General features: G+C 45.2%; 1 protein-coding gene and 1 long non-coding RNA gene across 2 annotated transcripts; one reads left to right on the top strand and one right to left on the bottom strand.

Annotated features, from left to right (window-relative positions):
* The first annotated feature begins 15,929 nt into the window (after positions 1 to 15,929).
* On the top strand, positions 15,930 to 16,622 carry LOC125516835 (E3 ubiquitin-protein ligase RSL1-like). The gene has a single exon (XM_048682133.1). The coding sequence runs from the start codon at positions 15,951 to 15,953 to the stop codon at positions 16,620 to 16,622; it is 672 nt and encodes a 223-aa protein (XP_048538090.1). The 5' UTR covers positions 15,930 to 15,950.
* Positions 16,623 to 17,199: 577 nt separating this feature from the next.
* LOC125512256 lies at positions 17,200 to 18,640 on the bottom strand. The gene is made up of 2 exons (XR_007285278.1): positions 18,165 to 18,640; positions 17,200 to 18,084 (listed from the first exon to the last, which is right to left on the bottom strand). It is a non-coding gene; the product is annotated as an uncharacterized LOC125512256 (long non-coding RNA).
* Positions 18,641 to 19,056: the final 416 nt, after the last annotated feature.

Below are 19,056 nucleotides of genomic sequence, written 5' to 3'. Positions count from 1 at the left end.
GACGAGCTTGGGCGAATATATCCTTTATCCAGTAACTCCTTAATCTTCTTCTTAATTTCCTCTAAATCCTATGCGGGCATCCCGTACGGTCTCTTAGATATTGGCCCTGTGCCTGGCAAAAGCTCAATTAAAAACTCGATGTCTCTATCTGGTGGCATGCCTGGCAACTCTTCTGGAAATACATCCGCGAAATCCTTCACCACTGGTACTTCCTCCTGTACAACTCCTGATAAGGAATTTACTTGAGTCCTATTCGGCACATGCCGGGATACATACTTGATCCTTCTTCCTTCTGGGGTGGTGAGCAAAATTGACTTACTGGCGCAATCGATGTTTACTCCATACATCGATAGCCAATCCATACCCAGAATCACATCCAAACCTTGCGACTCCAAAATTATCAGATCTGAGGGGAAAACATGCCTACCTATGGTCAATGGCATCTGAAAACATCCTTGGCTTGCCATATACTCTGCTCCTGGCGAGCTCACTAACATAGGTGTACTAAGAACTTTGGTGGGCAGCTTATACTTATCCACAAATCCCCTTGATATGTATGAATGCGATGCACCAGTATCAAAAAGAACGATTGCAGTAAAAGACTTAACCAAAAACTTACCTATTACTGCATCTGGCTGGGCTTCAACCTCCTCCATGTTAACGTGGTTCATTTGTCCCCTGTTGAAAGGGTTGGGCTTCTTCCCAGAACTTCCATTGTCGTTTCCATTCTTAGCTTCAGGACATTCATTGGCGTAATGTCCAGTCTTCTGGCACTTGTAGCAAGTAACGTGGCTTAGATATTTCTTAGCGGGTGTTGCTGGGTTGGAACGGTTCTGGCCGTTGCTTCCTCCATTACCATTCCCAATCTTGGGGCCACTATGGTTGTGTGAACTTCCTCCAGTGTGATTGTGACCTCCATGGTTATGCTGAAAGGGTCCTCCCGAGTTCGAGGTAAAACAGGATCTCTCCTGAGCTCCAGAATTATACTTCCCTTGTCCATACTTCCTCTTGCGGTTGTCAATCTGTTGTTGCTTCCCTTCAATCATGAGAGCTCTATCTACCAACTGTTGGTAGTTATTAAAGGTTGCTACCATCAACTGCATGCTCAGCTCATCATTCAGTCCTTCCAAAAACTTCTCTTGTTTAGTTGCATCCGTAGCAACGTCATCTGGGGCATAACGTGCTAGCTTGCTAAAGTCATCCACATACTGGCCAACGGTGCTTCCTCCTTGGCGTAAGTTGCAAAACTCACGCTTCTTCATGGCCATAGCTCCTGCTGATACATGGGAAGTGCGAAAAGCCTGCTGAAACCGGTCCCACGTAACAGTGTCGATGGGATAGGTGACAGTGTAATTCTCCCACCATGCTGTTGTGGGTCCATCAAGCTAATGTGAGGCAAAACGCACTCTTTCCGCATCTGTGCATCCTGCAGTGGTTAACTCCCTTCCAATCTTGCGGAGCCAATCATCTGTAACTATCGGCTCTGTGCTACTAGAGAACACCGGCGGATTCAGCCTTAGAAAAGGGGCTAAGTGATCAACAGGTGGTGGTGGTGGTGGGTTGTTGTTGTTGTTGTTGTTGTTCCCCTGATTCTGATTCTGGACTAGTATCTGCATCAATGCATTCTGCTGCTGGATCAACTGAGTGAGCTCCGGTGGGAAAGCAAATCCATTGTCGCGTCTCGGAGGCATCTGCTGGGTTTAGAAAAGATGAGAAAACAGAGTAGAACGGGGTCTACGGGGAAACACTACCCATATGCACATAAGACAAACACAATCATATCACTCAATCAATCAAGCAAGGGCATACAATCGGTCTAGAACTATCATTACAAAAGTGCTCGGACTATACTATATACATGGTGGAATACTACTACTATTTTGGTGGTCGACTAGAAAAATTGATCGGTAGAAGACTCCATAATATCCGCTCCAGCTTCATCAACAAAGTCATCATCGCTATCGTCGGGGTCCGAGTCGGTGTCTTCGATGATGATGTAGTTCTCTGGGCAAGTGGAATCATCACCTTCTCCTCCTGGCGCGGGGTCTCCCATGAAGACTCCTAGCTTCCTTGTCAGGTCATCATTCTTCTCCACTAGTATGACGATTTCCTCCTCATAATCTTCGTGAGTTGCCTTGAGTTTCTCTTCAAGCTCGGTGATCCTTGTCATTGCCTTCTTCAAATCTATCATGCCTGCGCACATCTGGTTCTCCTAGCGACGTATGTGCTGGTTTAACTCCTGGATGAAAGCAGCAATTGATCTATCCTTCCTGGTGCTGATCATCTCCCATTGCTTATCTCGACGCCCACAAATCTGGTAGATAGTATCCTTGAGATCCTTGTGGTAAACTTCTCCAATGCGTCCCATGGTGATGTGGGCTGCCATACTCTTTCCTAGACTCCAGGTTGGTGCATCAAAGGAAAACTCTATGGGCTCAGTGACTGGCGTAAATGCCCTTCCTGGAACTTGAACTTGAATCATCCAGCGCTCCTCTTATGGTAAAGTGGCGTTGTAAGTCCCGGTGAAGCTTGGTATTCCGATGTTCAGGTACCTGATACGTCTCCAACGTATCTATAATTTTTGATTGCTCCATGCTATATTATCTACTGTTTTGGACTATATTGGGCTTTATTTTCCACTTTTATATTATTTTTGGGACTAACCTATTAACCAGAGGCCCAGCCCAGAATTGCTGGTTTTTTGCCTATTTCAGTGTTTCGGATAAACAGAATATCAAACGGAGTCCAAACGGAATAAAATCTTTGGAAACGTGATTTTCTCACCGAAGGTGATCCAGGAGACTTGGACCCTACTGCAAGGGATCAAAGAGGTGGTCACGAGGGTGGGGGCGCCCCCCTAGGGGGCGCCCCCTGCCTTGTGGGCCCCTCGGTGCTCCACCGACGTACTCCTTCCTCCTATATATACACATGTACCCCCAAACGATCAGAACAGGAGCCAAAACCCTAATTCCACCCCCGCAACTTTTTGTATCCACAAGATCCCATCTTGGGGCCTGTTCCGAAGCTCTGCCGGAAGAGGGCCGTCATCACGGAGGGCTTCTACATCATCCTAGCCCCTCCGATGAAGTGTGAGTAGTTTACCTCAGACCTTCGGGTCCATAGTTAGTAGCTAGATGGCTTCTTCTCTCTCTTTGAATCTCAATACAAAGTTCTCCCCCTCTCTTGTGGAGATCTATTCGATGTAATCTTCTTTTTGCGGTGTGTTTGTTGAGACCGATGAATTGTGGGTTTATGATCAAGTCTATCTATGAATAATATTTGAATCTTCTCTGAATTATTTTATGCATGATTGGTTATCTTTGCAAGTCTCTTCGAATTATCCGTTTGGTTTGGCCAACTAGATTGGTAGTTCTTGACATGGGAGAAGTGCTTAGCTTTGGGTTCGATCTTGCGGTGTCCTTACCCAGTGACAGAAGGGGCAGCAAGGCACGTATTGTATCGTTGCGATCAAGGATAACAAGATGGGGTTTATTTCATATTGCATGAATTTATCTCTCTACATCATGTCATCTTGCTTAAGGCGTTACTCTGTTTTTAACTTAATACTCTAGATGCATGCTGGATAGCGGTCGATGAGTGGAGTAATAGTAGTAGATGCAGAATCGTTTCGATCTACTTGTCACGGACGTGATGCCTATATACATGATCATGCCTAGATATTCTCATAATTATGCACAATTCTATCAATTGCTCAACAGTAATTTGTTCACCCACCGTAGAATACTTATGCTTTTGAGAGAAGCCACTAGTGAAACCTATGGCCCCCGGGTCCATTCTCATCATATCAATCTCCATCACTTTTATATTGCTTTGCTATTTACTTTGCCTTTACTTTTTACATTGCATCTTTATATCAAAAATACCAAAAATATTCTATCTATCAGATCTCACTCTCGTAAGTGACCGTGAAGGGCTTGACAACCCCTAATCGCGTTGGTTGCGAGTAGCTATCGCTTTGTGCAGGTACGAGGGACTTGAGCGTGGGCTCCTACTGGATTGATACCTTGGTTGTCAAAAACTGAGGGAAATACTTATGCTACTCTACTGCATCATCCCTTCCTCTTCGGGGAAAACCAACGCAAGCTCAAGATGTAGCAGTACCTAGTGACTTCCTTCAAGTGGCGTCCAAAAGGTGTGTCTTCATCCGTCTATGTAAACTTGTTCCTTGCGTCCGCCATCCTAAAGAGTAGAAAATGGAGAGGAGTCAGAAATGAGAAGAGAGTAGTGATCTAGGGCTTTAGCTTAGTGCTCGTGTCCTACAGTCAACGTGTGCTCTGATACCATCTTGTAGCGACCAGACCTCAAACAGTCTGATCTCTGTGCATCAGTGTCATCCATGGATCGGTAATGCTGACATGCACAGTACTTGAGGATTTATAACAGAGTAGCAATCACACACTTATTACATCGAATGTCTCAAAAGAGAACTTATTACAATAAATATGGCTTAAGGCCATCTAATACAATAACAGCGGAAAGCTTGGAAGATAAAGTGAGTCCATCAAATCCAACGGCATCACTGAGTGAAAGACAACGACCTATGGCTCCTTACTCGTCTTCTGAAAAGTCTGCAACATGATACGTTGCAGCCCGAAACGGGTCAGCACATGGAATATGCTGGCAATGTAACACAAGAGAGTAATGAACAGAATAATGCTATCACTACATGCATATATGGCTGGTGGAGGCTGTATGGTTAATATGTTTTGCGGAAAGCCAATTTTCCCTACAACAAAGGAATAAATTTTATTTAACTATCATGGTGGTTGTTAAACATTGAGAAGGTTCACCCAATTAAGCATTATCATTAAACCCAATCAAGTTATATTAAGAGTGATGAGATCCACATGATAATCCAAGAACTAGATACTCAACATGTCCATAACCGGGGACACGGCTAACCATGATTAGTTTGTACACTCTGCAGAGGTTTGTGCACTTTTCCCCACAAGACTCGATCTCCTCCGTTGGATTTCTCGCACTACATAATGTTTGAGAAACGGATGACCGAGACACAGTCTTTCCGATGAGGTCCCCTTAACCGATAGATAGGCCTGTACACCTACAATCCCCTACATCAGCTAGCCCATCATGTAAAGGTTTACCACAACTTACTCAACTATGCTAGAGCCCATAATGGCATGTGGCTGCACACAGAAGTTTCTAGCATGAATGATCTTATGATCCCTTTGAGCCTGGGTGGCAGTCCATAGGAGAATCACACGGTACCCCAGGATTTCCAAAAATACAGGCAACGCTGGGTTCCCCAGGTGCCTCAATCCACCCAGATGTGTATTAAAGTTACCACCTTAAGTTAACCATTAATTAACAATACTCACATCTGTAATGAATACACTCAAACCCAAACCACGTCTACGAGCATAGCATAGCAATATAAGCAACGTAGAAGTAACTCCCAAAGGTTTGGTAATAAACAGGACAATAGGTACTACCTCATCTACTTCCCATAACCCACATATTAATCAGATCCTAATCATGCAATTGTTTGAGGATTGATCTAATACAATAAAACTGGGTAGTAAAGAGGTATGATCAAAGTGTTACTTGCCTTGCTCATGATCCGTGAAACCTAGAGACTCGTAGCAGCACGCTTCGCATTCTGGGTACTCTATCGCAAACAAACAAGCATACAATAAGCAATCAAACAAAGATGCACGGGTAAAACTCAAATAAGAAGATCTAGCCAGAAAGTTCAACTTAAGAACTCCGGTTTGCAAAAAGAATCAAATCAAACGAAGCAACAAAACTCAAACTACGAAAGAAACAAGCTTCGATTACTAATCTGGACTAAAGTCAAATTTTTAGAATAGCAAAAACTTGTTTAAGTTGATTAAACAGAAAGAGGGCTTCGAGACGAAACTCTAGGCACTTGAATCGCCTAATTCTGATAAACGGGCAAAAAGATAAACTAAAACAAAAATCGGATCAGAAATCGCGATAGAAAATAATCGCGAAAAAATCCGAGAAAAGAAAAAACTGATGAACAGGCTAATGAACGAACGTTCGCTGTCTGCGGCTAAACGGTGAAAATCGTTCGTTAAAACAAACGAACGAACGGGCGTTCGCTAAATAAATAAACCGACGGAAAACCGATCTAAAAAAATAATCCGAAACATTAAGGAAACAGATCTAGATCTAGGATTTACCGGAATAAACCAAAAAAAACGGCGGCGGCGGTCAACTCCAGCGGCGGCGGCGTCCGGTGGCGGCGCGGGGCGCGGCAACGGCGGTGGCGCGGGGCTCGAGGCGCGGCTAGGGTTCGGCGGCGGCTGGGGTGGGCTGGGGCTGGCGGGGTTGCGGGCTTATAAAGCCTGGGGCGAGGCGGAGTCTGGGTCGCCCACGGCGGCCCAAGTCAGTTCGACCTCTTTTTTTTAAATAAATCCGCACAGAAAAACGAAGAAAAGAAATACTAAACGGACTCCAAAAATCCTAAAATAAATTTTCGACGTCCTCTAAAAATCTACCGGACAAGGTGAACATTTATTTGGGACTCTAATGCAATTTTGAAAAACGCATATTTTTCCTAATTCAAATAAAATAGCGGTAAAACTCCGAATAGAAAATCATATTTGATTTTAATATTAAATCTCCAATATTTCTTTATTTTGAGGAAGTCATTTTATCCTCTCTCTTTTGTTTTTATAAAATAAATATTCGAAGAGAAAATACTTAAAATCAAACGATCCTCTTTTTCAAAATTCAAGTAAACTCAAATATGAAAATAACAAAATTCCCAACTCTCTCCGTGGGTCCTTGAGTTGCGTAGAATTTCTAGGATCAAGCCAAAATGCAATAAAATATGATATGCAAAGATGATCTAATGCATAACATTCCAAATTGAAAAATTTGGGATGTTACACAACTCTTCCCCCCTCTATGCAGCGGTGCAACCCCTCTTTTACCCGCTGTAATCTCTACTTAAACATGGTGCTCAACACTATATATTATTTCCCAATGATGTATGTGTCAGGACCCCGATTCTAAGTCACACCGATCTAGCCTGTGACACCTCATATCACTTTGCGTCCTCACGCACGGTATCCCCACGGGTGTTGCCTTACCATGGCCCGGGACCGTTTGCGCCTTTTGGCTCACGTATATGATAGTGTCGCTAGCATCCATATGACAGAGAACCCGGGCCGACATGACTAGTCGTGAACCCAAGGTGGCACTAACATACGGGGACAGGCATACATGAATCAACATCGAGCATGTCGGTCAGCAGCGTGCGAATCCGGGCTGTAGCACTGGGCTAACAGGACTCCGGGAACCCGGGCTGTAACAGGCTAGGCAGGACTCCGGATGTCACCGCATGACATTTCCCCGAAGGGACAGACACAAGAACGAAGTGAATCACATGCCGGCCAGTCAAGTGTTCCGGAGCAGTAGTGCTGGGCTAGCAAGACTCCGGTGAACCGGGCTGTAGCGGACTACTATGGCTCATGGAAGCACTAGACTACATTTCCCCATAAGAGAGGCTGCCAAGGATAAACAACTAGATTGTTGGATCCCACACATACCAAGCATTTCAATAATACACACAATATGCTCGATATGTGTAAATACAACATGGCATCACAACATAACTCTACAACTCAAGTATTTATTCCTTAGGCTCCGAGGAGTGAGATATTACAAACATGGGTCTCATGACCCAACAATCAGAGCATACAAGTCAAAACACATACAGAAGCTTAACATGTCTGAGTACAGACATCTACAAATGAAAAAGGCTGAGAAGCCTGACTATCTACCAGATCCTGTCGAGGGCACAAGATCGTAGCCGAGGTATCAAGCTAAACGTCGAAGTCCACACGGAACTACTAGCGAGACTGACGTCTCTCTGCAAAACATAAGATAGGCAAACGTGAGTACAAATGTACCCAGCAAGACTTACATCAGAACTAGCTACATATGCATCAGTATCAACAAAGGGGCGGTGGAGTTTGACTGCAGCAAGCCATCTTTGACTCAGTGGCTAACCTGAACTACGACTGCAAGTAACTCTTTTGAGGTGGCGCACACGAGTCCACAAATTCACCATACCAATACACCACTATGGATCCGCTCCCGTCTCCCTACGAGAACGCCATCCATAGCACTCACGCATATCTTGCGCATTCTAGAGTATCCACTTTCACTTGTCTATGAACTATGCAAGGGGTCCAAGTTTCCATATCCGAGGAATCCGGCTATTCGAATAGATAATGATAACCCTGCAGGGGTGTACTTCTTCACACATGCTCTCGCCACTTACCACCATGTACACGTCGTGTATCTCGGCAACCTTCAAGTGGAAGCCTGGTGAGGGAGTCGGCCACGACCTGACTAACCAACAAGTCTCTAGTCCAGGTTTATCGCCTATTCGAGTTCCATCCGCAAGGAGATCCGGCCGGGGTGTCGCTCACGGCCCCAAACGATGTGAGCAGGGTTCCCAAGCCCACCATCCGGGTGCCACTTGGTACACCGGGCCACTGTGCCTAGTCTGTCCCCAAGCCCACCTGTACCGGGTGCCACTTGGTAGACTACTAACACTACCTACAAACACCAGAAACTAGTTGCAACTCCTGGACAGAGATCAAGTTGATTAATAAGTCGAGAGAGCTTGGAGCGCCCGGAGCCCAATGTGTGGTAGTAATTGTTCATGGATCACAAACACAGAACTCAGTTCCTGAGGACGGTTTCAATGAGACAACCCACCATGTACTCCTACATGGCCTCTCACCGCTACCTTTACCAAATCGTGTTCACACACTTAGCTCTCAACAGTAGGGCATGTTCACCACATTCCAATTCATTCCCGATGAATCAGACCCGACTCAACTCTAAGCAGTAGCAGGCATGACAACAAGCATGAATGAGTAGGCACATCAGGGCTCAAACAACTCCTACTCATGCTAGTGGGTTTCATCTATTTACTGTGGCAATGACAGGTCATGCAGAGGAAAGGGGTTCAACTACCGCAGCATGTAACATTGAATCGTTGTTGTCCTAATGCAGTAAAAGAGAGCACCAGCGAGAGAGTGGGATTGTATCAGAATGAACAAGGGGGTTTTGCTTGCCTGGCACTTCTGAAGATAGAATAGCTCTTCATCGGTGTCATCGATCACGTCGTCGGAAACAACGTCTACTGAGAGGGGGCAATTACCAGCAAACAAGGAAGAATACAATCAATGCAATGCAACAATATGATGCATGATCATGACATGTCAATATGTTGTGATTTGGGCTAATGCAACAGAAAGTCATTTTAATTTAAGTGGAATTCAAAACTATATCAAATTCCAACTCCAAACCTATTATGAAATTTGCCCTAATCATGTTTCATCCTAAACAGTGAGGTTAACTTGCTCAAACATGCATGAAAATGGTACAGATGGATTCCTTGAATTTTTCTGATAATTTTTCATATATAAATTATTTCATTTGGAGTTACGGTTGAATTTCTATGATTTTTAGAAGTTTTGGGTATTTTCTGAAATTTATAAATCATTTCTGATTTAATTTAATTCCAGAAAACAATTACTACGTAAGCATGACGTCGGTGTGACATCAGCAAGTCAACAGAGGTGGTCCAGGTCAAACATGACAAGTGGGACCCGCACATCAGTGTAATAGGGTAGGGTTAGAGGCTGACCAGTGGGTCCGGGTCAACGTACACGTCAGCATAGTCAAAGCTGACGTGTGGGCCCGCTGCAATTAGATTAACCTTAATCTATTATTGTTAGTCGATTAGTTAGGCAGTGGGGCCCGGCTGTCAATGTAACTAGGGGGTTGGTTAGTACGTCATTAGCCACTAATGACGGTGCCACGTCGGCACGGCCGGAGTTAAACCGCCGGCGACGTCCAGAGACGGCGGCGATGCTCGGGTTTTGTTTTCCGGCGACCATATGGGCGGTGAAGTGCATCTACGCGACGAGGAGGCTCGTCCGCGTCGGGTGGTGCACGCAGCAGCAGCTCCGGTGGCCTAGGTCGACGGCGGCAGCAACTTGCACGGCGGCCGGAGCTCGGGTTGATGCGGGCGCGGGGCTGCAGGGTACGGCGAGGCCAGCTGAGGGGATCTACAGCCTCCTGGTACATCTAGGAGCTCGCTAGGCTCGTCGGCTTGAGTGGAGCGGCACGGCAGTGCCATGCCCGCCGTCCATGGCGGACGGCGGTGCTCGATACGGTGGCTAGCACGGCTACGGCAAGCGACAAGCCACGGGGACAGGGGGAAACGGCGGAGGAGCTCACTAGGAGGTCGAAGCGCAGCTCAGTGGGCTCGGGGTCGACCTGGAAGCGGTGAATTTGTCGACGGCGTCCGGCGGCCGTGCGGAGAAGACGAGCTCGAGGACGAGGCTTCAGGGCGTCCGGGGTCCTGCGGTTCGGCGTAGAGGTGTGCAGCAGCGAGGCGAAGCTCGTGGGATAGCTAACTGGCCATGGGGAGATCGGTGGACGCGGCGAGCGGCGGCGGTGGCAACGGATCCGTTCGGGTTGCCGCGAGAGAGAGAGAGCAGAGGAGGGGAAAGAGGTCCAGGGAGAGAGGGGAGAGGACGAGGGGGTCGGGGGGTGTGCGTGGCGGCGACTAGGCAGTCAAGGGGGGCACACAGGCAGGGAGGAGCCAGCGCGGCTCGCCTGCGCATCGGGCACGCAGCTGCTACGTAGCTGCTTCTCCTCCTGGCAGGAGGAAGAAGACAGTGCTACCCCTGGTGGGCCGGGCTGGCTTTGGCCAGTAGGCCACTACAGTGGTGGGCTGCACGGTAAGGTTTCCTCTTTCTCTCTCTCTTTTCCATTTTTGTTTTCTATTTATTTGCTCTGTTTTGATTTAGTAAAAATACTAAATCATTTTATATATTCCTGAAATAAATTGTGGGCATTGTTAGAATTATTTCCAACAACTCTCAACCACTTCCAGAATTATTTAGGCATTTTAATATAGTTATAGCATTTAAATGCCCAAATTCAAATACTTTATGATTTAATTCAAAAATCCAAATTGATCTAGAAAAATGTGCACCATTTTTTTCAGAGGTGTTGGACCAATTCAAAAATGATGAACATTTCTAAAGGGCATTTTGGGATCATTGAAAAGATTTGAATTTGAACCTAGTTGAATTTCATTTGCTGCTAGGGTTTATCATCCCCCCATTTCAAAGTTTCATAAAAATTTAGACATGATGCATGGAGGCTAAAGCAAGACAGGCAAGGCCAGAACTGGGGCTGTGACAGTATGGCTATCCTATGATGTTTGAGTAGATCTGTTTTGTCCTATGGGTTAACTGAAGATCGTGATTGGTTTGAGTTGCATGTTTTATTATTGGTGTTGTCCTATGGTGCTCTCTGTGTCCTACAAGCATGAGGGATCCCCGCTGTAGGGTTTGCAATATGTTCATGATTTGCTTATGGTGGGTGGCGTGAGTGATAGAAACACAGACCCGAGTAAGTAGGTTGTTTGCGTATGGAAAAAAAAAGGACTTGATGCCTTATAATGCTATGGTTTGGTTTTACCTTAATGATCTTTAGTAGTTGCGGATGCTTGCTAGAGTTCCAATCATAAGTGCATATGATCCAAGAAGAGAAAGTATGTTATCTTATGCCTCTCCTTCAAATAAAATTGCAATAATGATTACCGGTCTAGTTATCGATTGCCTAGGGACAAATAACTTTCTTGTGTGACAACAAGCTCTCTACTAAAACTAACTTAGTTGTGTCTTCATCTAAACAGCCCCTACTTTTTATTTACGCGTTCTTTATTATCTTGCAAACCTATCCAACAACACCTACAAAGTACTTCTAGTTTCATACTTGTTCAAGGTAAAGCGAACGTTAATCGTGCGTAGAGTTGTATCGATGGTCGATAGAACTTGAGGGAATATTTGTTCTACCTTTAGCTCCTCGTCGGGTTCGACACTCTTACTTATCGAAAGAGGCTACAATTGATCCCCTATACTTGTGGGTTATCAATATCCTATATCTTGCAACAAGCAATCTGCAAGTGCGTCCTGGAAAGCTTGAAGCTGAGACTGATGTCGTGGAGCTCCACCTTCCTTCTCTGACAAGAAAAGGATCTCGTTGAAATCACCAATCGGCATCCATGGAAGGCTTGATTGTGCATGAATATCACGTAAGAGCTGATAAGTTCGCTCTTTATTGTCCCCACTCGGCTCACCATACACTCCCTACAATCTCCAAACTTTCCCATCTGGTTCCTCTATCGACACATCAATGCAGCTAAAGGTAGTAGTCCGGGAGTACAACCTAACCTCTTTCTTCCACACAAGTAGCAATCCGCCTTTTCTGCCATCAAGACTTGGTGCAACAATCTTGTGGTCCATCCCCAATTTCCTCATTAGAACCTCTGCCTTATCTTCGTCTAGGTGTGTCTCGGACAGAAAAACACACATCCACGTTATGCCGCCTCTGGATGTCCAAAAGTGAGCGAACCGTTCGGGCACCCAGGAGGCCCCAACAATTCCAACTTATAAGCTTCATTGCTCCCGGTGACCCTTCACGGAGGAGGACAACGGTGGATCAGTTGCTGCCTCGAAAGAGCCCAATTTCAACCTTCAGTTATCTTAAATCTTTTCCTTCCTCAATGAAACCAAACTCAACATGAGAAAGTACCAGCTCCACCAAATCAAATTGTATCAGCACATAAAGAGATCAACGCATCCAAGCTATGAAATGCTAGAGCACCACTTCCCCACGCGAATCTTACAAATCCATGCACGGCATGCTCCTTGGATTAAACCCAGCTGAGCAGAAAACTAATCTACTATGATGACCTGGACGGCCATAACCTCGTAGTGGAGAGAGAGACCAGCGACGACACCTCACAACGTCAACCTGGGACAGAAAGCACCGGCCCTCGCGCCACCGCCAAGGAGGCAACCGGCGGCGGACCAGCCAAACCCTAGCCGCGTGGAAGATCGCCTCTAACCTCTACGTACCGGTTGATCTACCTCGAGATCGTATGTTGTGTTCTAAACCCTAAGGCTAGCAATTGTGATTGTGTCCCTATGGACTAAATTCCCTGGCTTATATTGGCACCAGGGGTATCTAGAGTTACACATGATCAGTTGTCAACTAGGGATAATCATGTCGATAGATGAAGTGGTCCTTGAAGTACACACCAAGTTTTCAGCTGAGACCGTTTTGATCACATATGAGTTTGTGGCTTCTGGAGTCCTTCCTTGTGAGATTAGTGCGCCATAAGCTTGGCCCATGGATTGTGGGCCAACTAGGTTGGTACCCCTTAGTACAGGACACCGTCACACGGACTCCTTTCAATTTTTACATTTTTTTTCGAAATCCTTGAACTTTTTCCTGATTGATGAACCTTAAATTGATGAACTTTTTCACTTTCATGAAATATTTTTAAAAAAATTGCTGAACTTTTTTATATCCGTGCACTTTTTCAAAATTGTTGAACTTTTTTGAAATCCATGCACTTTTTTCAAGATCGATGAACTTTGTTTTGGAAATCAGTGAACTTTTTTCAAAATTGCGAACTTTTTTTTCAAAATTGATGAACTTTTTTTCAAAATCGATGAAATTTTTTCAATTTGTGATTTTTTTCAAAATTTGATGAACTTTGTTTTTCAAAGTCGATGAACTTTGTTCAGAAACCCTATGAAGTTTTTTGAATTTCATGAACTTTTTAAAATTTTGAATTTTCCCCCATATTTGCGAACTTTTTATTGCAAATGAATGAACTTTCTTTTCAAATGAATTTGTTTTCATTTTTTCAATTTTTTCCGTTTGTCTACAGTAGTAAAAGCGGTTGACTTTGGGCCCAGCTGACCGGTCAACCATCCTCCCGTTCGAAGAGATTATTATTATTATTATTATTGATGAAAAAACGATCGCAGAGAAGAGCGATCGAAGAAACAGCGAGCGACACGAGGGAGCATAGGCCCTTGTTGGGCCAGGCCCATGGCGAGCAGCGCTGCAGAACAGGACCGCCCCGCAGAGAAGAACAGGACCGCCCCGCTGGGAAGCCCCTAGTCAGCGCTGCAGGCGCCCGTTAACGAGTTGGCGCCTGCAGCGTCGCTGGCAAGGGCCGGCCCAACGCGCGCTTGCACTCAATCGCTTTTGAAGTAAAAAAAAGCAATAAAACCTGAGGATAGCTGGGGATTTGAAATCTAGATTGCTTCGTTGCAAGTGCACCACACTAACTACCAGAACAAACTAACTTTGTTGTCTTCTACAAGAAAACAGTTCTACCTAACCTTTTCGTGCAGTAAAACATTAATATATACTCAATATAAATTATCTCAAAAGAGAAAACATAAATTCGAAAAAAAGTTCATCAAATTTTAAGCAAAGTTCAAAAAAATGAAAAAGGTTCATCGATTTTCAAAAAAAAGTTCATTGAATTCGAAAAAAGTTCACCAAATTCGAAGAAAAGTTCACCGGATTCAAAAAAAGTTCATCAAATTCAGAAAAAGTTCATTAGATTCGAAAAAAGTTCATCGGTTTCGAAAAAAGTTCATCGAATTTGAAAAAAATTCATCGCATTTAAAAAAAGTTCATCAAATTTAAAAAAGTTCATGTAATCTGGAAAAAGTTCATTGAATTTGAAAAAAGTTCATGTAATATGAAAAAAGTTCATCAATTTTTAAAAAAAGTTCATCGAATTCAGAAAAAGTTCGCCAAATTTGAAAAAAGTTCATGTAATATGGAAAAAGTTCATCGATTTTAAAAAAAATTGTTCATCAAATTTGAAAAAAGTTCATGTAATCTGAAAAAAGTTCATCGAATTCAGAAAAAGTTCTTCAAATTTGAATAAAGTTCATGTAATCTGAAAAAGTACAACAATTTAAAAACATGACATTCTTTTAAAAAATCACGCATTAAAAAAAGGAAAAATGAATAAAACCGTCAAGATTCGCGAACCAGAAGAAACAAAATAAAAAGAAAGAGCGACTTAAGGCCTGATCGAAATTCCACCAGCTCCACGAAATTCCAGGAGCTGTGGAGCCAGGAAATAGCTGCTCTGCAGTTTTCAACTGCAACTCCATCAACTCCGGGAGTGGAGTTGTAGAGTGAAGGTGCTCCGAACAGGGCCTTAGACTAGCCACAGTGAATAGTAACATACACTAGTAACATACACATATCCCTAAACTATATTACTACCTTCATAGTGGGTAGTAACTTAAAGATGGTAACATGCAAAGATTCATTTATTAGGTTATAGACTCATATTGCATTGGGACATGTGATGTTACAGTAACTAGCTAAGTTACTACTACTACCTTTCTCCTCATTAACTCATTGCCACATAAGCAAATTTGTTGAGTTGGACTCGATGTTACTGTTGAAGTTACTCCCACTGTGGCTAGTCTTAGCTTAGCTCACAACAAGCTCGATGTCATAGAGGTTGGAGCGCAGCAATCATAACGAGTCCGGCGTGGGTTCGATTCCCAGTTCTCTCACTTTTTAACGTTTCTGCAAAACTAGATTGGGCCGGCCCAGCTTGGACTGCTGCAGGCGCCCGTTTGTAAATTGCATTGTAACGGGGGCCTGCAGCACTAAATAGGAAATGCCCCTCAAGGGGTACCTTGGACTAGTCGCTCGCATCAATTGCTGTGCAACCAAAAGTCTAAAACATGGTTTTAACCAAAACACGGTCTAATCATATCATTTTTTTTTGAGGAGCGTCCAATCTTATCATTTTCGCTCACCTTGGGAACATAAGACTATGGAAACCAACAGACGCCATTTAAATCTCACCGTTCCTTTAAATCCCAAGTAAACCAACAGATATGGTGCCACTCTCTCTCCGAAACAAGAAGATCGTATACCATCGGAAGAAGAGAGAGATCCACAACGATCCGTATTCATCGTAACCGTAGCAACACTGGCCGTAAAATACGCCAAACTCAGTAACTTCCCACCTTCCCAACCAAAAAGCTCGCGCCACAGCAATGGAGGAGCCCGTGGGGAAGGCGCAGCAGCCCTGCAGCATCTGCATGGAGCCCATGGCGCCTTCTGACGCCCACCGCGGCGGCAGCGGGTGCGCGCACGCCTTCTGCCGGGCGTGCCTGGTGGGCCATGTCCGCGCCAAGGTCGAGGCCGGCGCGGCCGTCGTGCGGTGCCCCGGTGTGTCCTGCGCCGGCGCTCTCGACCCGGAGCTGTGCCGCGCCGCCCTCCCGGCCGACCTGTTCGTGCGGTGGTGCGGGGTGCTATGCGAGTCCATGTTCCTCGGGGCGCGGCGGACCTACTGCCCTTTCCCTGACTGCTCCAAGATGATGGTGGCCGACGACGACGGTGGCGGCGCGTCCGAGGGGTGCGTCACGCAGTCGGAGTGCCAGGTGTGCAGGCGGCTGTTCTGCGCGCATTGCGCGGTGCCGTGGCACGCCGGCGTGAGCTGCGCCGAGTTCGCGCAGCTCGGCGCCGGGGAGCGCGGCCGTGAGGATCTGCTGCTCGTTGAGGCCGCCAGGGAGTGCAAATGGAAGCGCTGCCCGCGGTGCCGGTTCTACGTCGAGAAGTCCCATGGCTGCCTGCACATCACATGCAGGTACGTACTAACACCTACTGTAGATGAATTTGCGACACGCCCATATGCATGCTTCTCTAATTTAGGAGCTATAGGCTGACCTCTAACTTCTGACGTGTAATGTCGTAGCAGTAATTTTCTGGTGCAGAACAACACTTGGTTTCTGTGGAGTATTTGTTTGTGACTTTTATCTGAAGTTTTAATAGTGAGGAGCATGGGCGGAGCTACGTGAGGGCCAAACTGGGCCTTGGCCCGCCCAGCCCAGGAGAAAATAGGGAAGGAAGACAGAAAAACTGGGCCTAAAAATCAAGTGTTCAGTGTAGGTTTTGTGTCTGGCGCCCAACAATCGGCCCATACCTCCGCCACTGGTGAGGAGTAACCCTTTCGTAGTAGTGGGGGCATAACGAGCAGCGCATTTTGGAGATTGAGCTTCATGAAGGCCTTGGACCAACTCTAGCAAATGCCATATAATCTCAACCCGTAAAAACCGTTTGTGGCTCCATGTAAACTGACTTTGTTGTACCGCACAGTGTCGGGCAAAACAGATGTCGCAAACCCATACTGTAAGGGTTTGTAGCATCTATTCCGCCCTGACGCCACGCCGTACTGTAAATCCGTGCCGCAAATCATGGTTTTAGGCAATATAACTTAAATAAAAACAAATGTTCAAAGTTAAATGTTTTAACATCATACAATACATTAATTTTCTCAAATAGAACAAATGTTCAAATCTGAATAATAAATGGTCCGGAATTATTACAATAACGAATGTTCCAGAATTAAAACAATTGTTCAAATCACACATGAAAACAAATATATCGAATTAATAAAATGGGAGTCTATTTCCCATAGAATTGCCACTGATACTCAATGAGATCATTGCAGAGCTGCTGGTGTGTGTCATGGTCTTAAATCTGTCGGTAGGTTTCATGAAATGCAGTTATCTCATCTGGGTTTCTGGTAGGCTTGACACAACTGCCAATATTATCACAGAAAAAACGTTTAAATCCCTCTCATCCTCGTTGATCATGTTGTGTAGAATTACACATGTAGTCATGATATTTGAGTATCCCTGAAGCGAGCAGGACCTCGATCGATGGCAAGCTGAGGTTCCAACACACCAAATGCCCTCTCAATATCTTTTTCGGCATGCTTTCTTGTGCTCGGGCGGAAATAATTTGTATTTTGCTTGCACTAAATCCTACCAATCTGGCGGCATTTCTCAACGAGTGAAGAAACGACAATTTTGCTTGCAAGCTTCCACAATGCGAACAAAAAGAGACCTATGCATTCGATAACGCCTACGTGTAAGAGATGACCCAGATAGGTTGGTACCTCGGCAAAATAGTCTTTTATGAGCAATTTGTGGCCGCAAGCTCGGTTGCGCGGAATTGCAAAGGAGGTCAACCATCGATCTGTGGCACTTCTTCTTCTTCTTGCGGGCTTCAGATTTGTCGACGAGATGCAACAAGAGGACGTGCTTGGCATATCGTCAAAAAACATCTCATCTATGTCCAATCATCCGACTCTGACGACGAGGACCAACTCCAAATATCATCCATCTATGAAAATAAATTCACGAGTTCATCAAAAATCGCCCGTTGGCCGAATTGAAAATCTGTAGAAAAGCTACAAATCTTACCTTTCACTGGAATCAAATCCTGCCCAAGCAAAGACGAAGCAGCCGCAACCCCCTTCCCCCCCATCGCCGACCGAAATTCGCGACCCTGCAACTCCCTTCTTCTCCACTGCAGCCGCCGCTTCCCCTACTTCCTCTCGCCTCCCTGCAGCTCGTGCGGACGGCGGCCGCTCAATCGTGGCCAGAGTAACTGGATCTGCCCGCAACGTGGTAGCACTTGAAGCTACCGGACGGATCCATGGCGATGGCAGTTACAGCCCGCCCGTGGCAAGAAATGCCCCCAGCTTTAATCTTGGTGGAGAAGATGCAGGTGGGGAAGGCCAAAGCTCTCCACGGAGCAAGGTGGTCGGAGGAAGAAAAAGTCATCGAAGACTTGGGGAGGGTGCGGCGGCCGAATGGCGGGTGTGCGCGGAAATTTCCCTCCGCCAAGTCGCACGTGGGATAGAAGAAACCGCAAAGGAGGAGGTGAAAACAGGAGATTTGAGGGTTGCAGGGCAATTTTTAGAGCTCTCCGCAAAAAACAATTGCAGGACGACTAGACATACGGTACCTGTCTGGGACTTTTTTTTTTCCTGGTACCATATATCGGCGGTTATTTGCGGGCCGAGCGGATATAGCAGATCTGCTAGAGTTGCTCTTAATTTTGAAATTATCAAAATTCAAACTCTTTCACTTTTTAAAAATTCTGAAAAAATTACACATATATACAAGGATGTAATGTGAATTTTTAGGATGAAATACCTTGAATTGCAAGCAGAAAAAAAAGCATGTTCTTTGAGAATGAATAGTACATGTGCTAAAAAGGCCCAGATTTTTTTTGTGTAGTACTCATTTTAAGGTATTTCGACCTGAAAATTTACACATGTGAATTATGTCTTTAGGTATATGTGTATTT

This window comes from Triticum urartu, chromosome 6, assembly GCF_003073215.2.
Source record: "Triticum urartu cultivar G1812 chromosome 6, Tu2.1, whole genome shotgun sequence".
NCBI lineage: Eukaryota > Viridiplantae > Streptophyta > Magnoliopsida > Poales > Poaceae > Triticum > Triticum urartu.
This window is presented reverse-complemented; position numbering and strand designations above follow the sequence as displayed.